Source organism: Bison bison, unplaced genomic scaffold (genome assembly GCF_000754665.1).
Source record: "Bison bison bison isolate TAMUID 2011002044 unplaced genomic scaffold, Bison_UMD1.0 scf7180017863645, whole genome shotgun sequence".
NCBI classification, from domain to species: domain Eukaryota; kingdom Metazoa; phylum Chordata; class Mammalia; order Artiodactyla; family Bovidae; genus Bison; species Bison bison.
Window position 1 is genome coordinate 7,555 of NW_011494217.1, and position 2,492 is coordinate 10,046.

General features: G+C 35.8%; 1 protein-coding gene across 1 annotated transcript in view; it reads left to right on the plus strand.

The window, feature by feature from the left end:
• Window positions 1–2,492, plus strand: part of LOC104983897 (olfactory receptor 12D3-like) — a 6,770-nt gene that overhangs the window by 3,228 nt on the left and 1,050 nt on the right. The window contains exon 2 of the mRNA XM_010833420.1: window positions 757–785. Within this exon, the coding sequence (XP_010831722.1) occupies window positions 757–785 (29 nt within the window). The remainder of the gene's footprint in view (window positions 1–756; window positions 786–2,492) is intronic.

Consider the following 2,492-nt stretch of genomic DNA (forward strand, 5'->3'; position numbering starts at 1 on the left):
ACATGATATTATACATATTTCAATGCCATTCTCCCAAATCATCCCACCCTCTCCCTCTCCCACAGAGTCCAAAAGACTGTTCTATACATCAGTGTCTCTTTTGCTGTCTCGTATACAGGGTTATTGTTACCATCTTTCTAAATTCCATATATATGCGTTAGTATACGGTATTGGTGTTTTTCTTTCTGGCTTACTTCACTCTGTACAACTTGGTTTTTAAAAAAGCATTTTGATGGAAGAAAGTCTCCTGGGGCTTCCTTTGCTGTTTTCACCTCCTATGTCTAGTCCTCCCATGAGAATGTAAGAGGGTCACTCTGGGAAGGACTTCAGTCTTAACCACTGGACCTCCAGGGAATTCCCTAAGACTGGACACATTGCAATCTACTGCCTCTTTTCTGAGCTTTGGGGAGTAGCAGGGTGTCAGTTAGCCAGAGTGAGGTCCTGTGAGCCTTTTAAGAACTCTCTTTTAGTTCTCCATAGCCTTGTAGGTCTCACATATGCAAGTCTTGTTTTTCAAAGCTAGATGTCTGGGGGCTTGTTCCTCAAGTGAAATTCTTTAGAGTTGGGGTGCCAGATGTGGAGTCTAAACTCTTTACTCCTCAGTGAGAAGCTGGGAGTTGTGAGTCGCCATGCTGGGAATAGAGTGTTTGGCCAGACTGTATCTTGGTCTCTCTGCCTGATTCAGTGTGGAATGTTTCTCATTGATTTGATGTGTAACAGTACTTCAACTAGTTTCTGGTTTTCTTTTCTGTGTAGCTATAGATTGGGTGTGCCCATGGGAAGAGGTGAGTTCAGGGTCTCCTACTCCACCATCTTGAACCAGAAACTCTGTTATTCTTTTTTGTTAATTTAGAATCTGCTTGTCAATATCCATGAAAGAAAATATATTTTAAATTGGATGAAAAGTAATCCTTTGGCAAATGTCATCATGCAGTAGAACTGGATAAAATTCTAGATATGTGATTGAGGTTTCCAGACTATAATTCTTAACATCACAGATTCTCTCTCTGCTTCTTGCAAAATGTTTTTATAACCCTTATTCAGAATTCTCTGTAGCCATGATTGTGTGTGTATGTGTGTAATCACTTATATAGAGTTTGTTCACTTACAGATATTATTTTATTTAGCCTCAGTCATCACATCAATCAAATTAGATTGGTTTCATTATTATCATATGTTTACAGAAGGGGAAAACCAGAGACCAGAAAGGAAAAGTAACTTAACTATAGTCACATTACAAGCAGAGCCAGGATTCTAACTCCAGGAGATCTTGTTCCAGAGTCTGAGAGTTTTGCTGTATGCATCTATAAATAGTCATTATTAAGAAATTTTTGGCTAAGGCAGATTTTAAGAAAAATCTGTCAATTTCTCTTCCATTTATAGACAGGATCTATTTTGAGTCTAACAAGGTACTTTATTTTTCATTTTGGTGGCTATAAAGCCCTTATTTTGTTGCTGTTTTCTTTTTCTCTGACGTTTCTCAAGTTAAATCAATCACCTTGTCTTGTCAAAATGGTTCAATTTAAATTTTATCATCTTTTAATTTCTTAACATATTTCTCTAAACAATGACAAACTTTGGATCCACAAGCTGTTAAGAGTTTCCAATGATAGGAGCTGTATTGTTTAAAAATTGTCATACTTACTCTTTCTTTAACCTTTCAGTGGAAATCACTGGCTCAGCATAATATTCTTTTCTAGTTAAATGTAGCAAAATGTTCTACCAAATAGATTAAAAAAACAAAATAACTATGTATTGAAATATTAAAGTAGAGAATAACCCTTTGAGAAGAGATCCCTAGACATCTATGCTTGGAACATCTCTAGGGAGAGTTCAGAGGGGATTCAATGTACTTATTTTGTGCTTAGAATGGGAATGAAGGCCAAGTCCTCTGTGATTTATATTTACTCTTAGGTATATGATATTTGTCATATAAGACTCTGAGCAGCTAAAATCTTTCTGATAATTTTATACAAAGAGATAATCAACATATTATAGCCCTCATTCTTGGGTTTCCTTATGCACCAAAACCATATATTTTTTCCAAGGATGTACACAGAGAAGTAAAGAATAGGGTGAATTGCCACAGTCAGTAGGTAGAACATAAGAGAATAGGTAAGAAGGAAGGTTTTTGTTTTTGTATGTGTAGAAATGTGTGGGTTTTTTTTTTTTTTTTGGTGTTTTGTATATGTGTGTGTGTTTTATAGAAGGAAACTGAGACCATTAGAAAGGGTGAGTGAGAGTAGCTGGGGAATGTCTTTGAATATAATTTGTCAAAACTATAGGGTGGAACAAATGGGTTTATGGCACAATTTCTTAGTTGGAAAAGCTTTGATTTCCTTAATCTGTTTAATCATGCATCTTTTGTATGAAGTAGGTATAGCAGCACATATGCATCTCTACCTGTGTACTTGTGAATGTTTTTTTGTGCGAGACAAAAAACAGTATATAAAGAGCTGCCTTGTTTTACTATTTCCTATGAAATTAAAAGA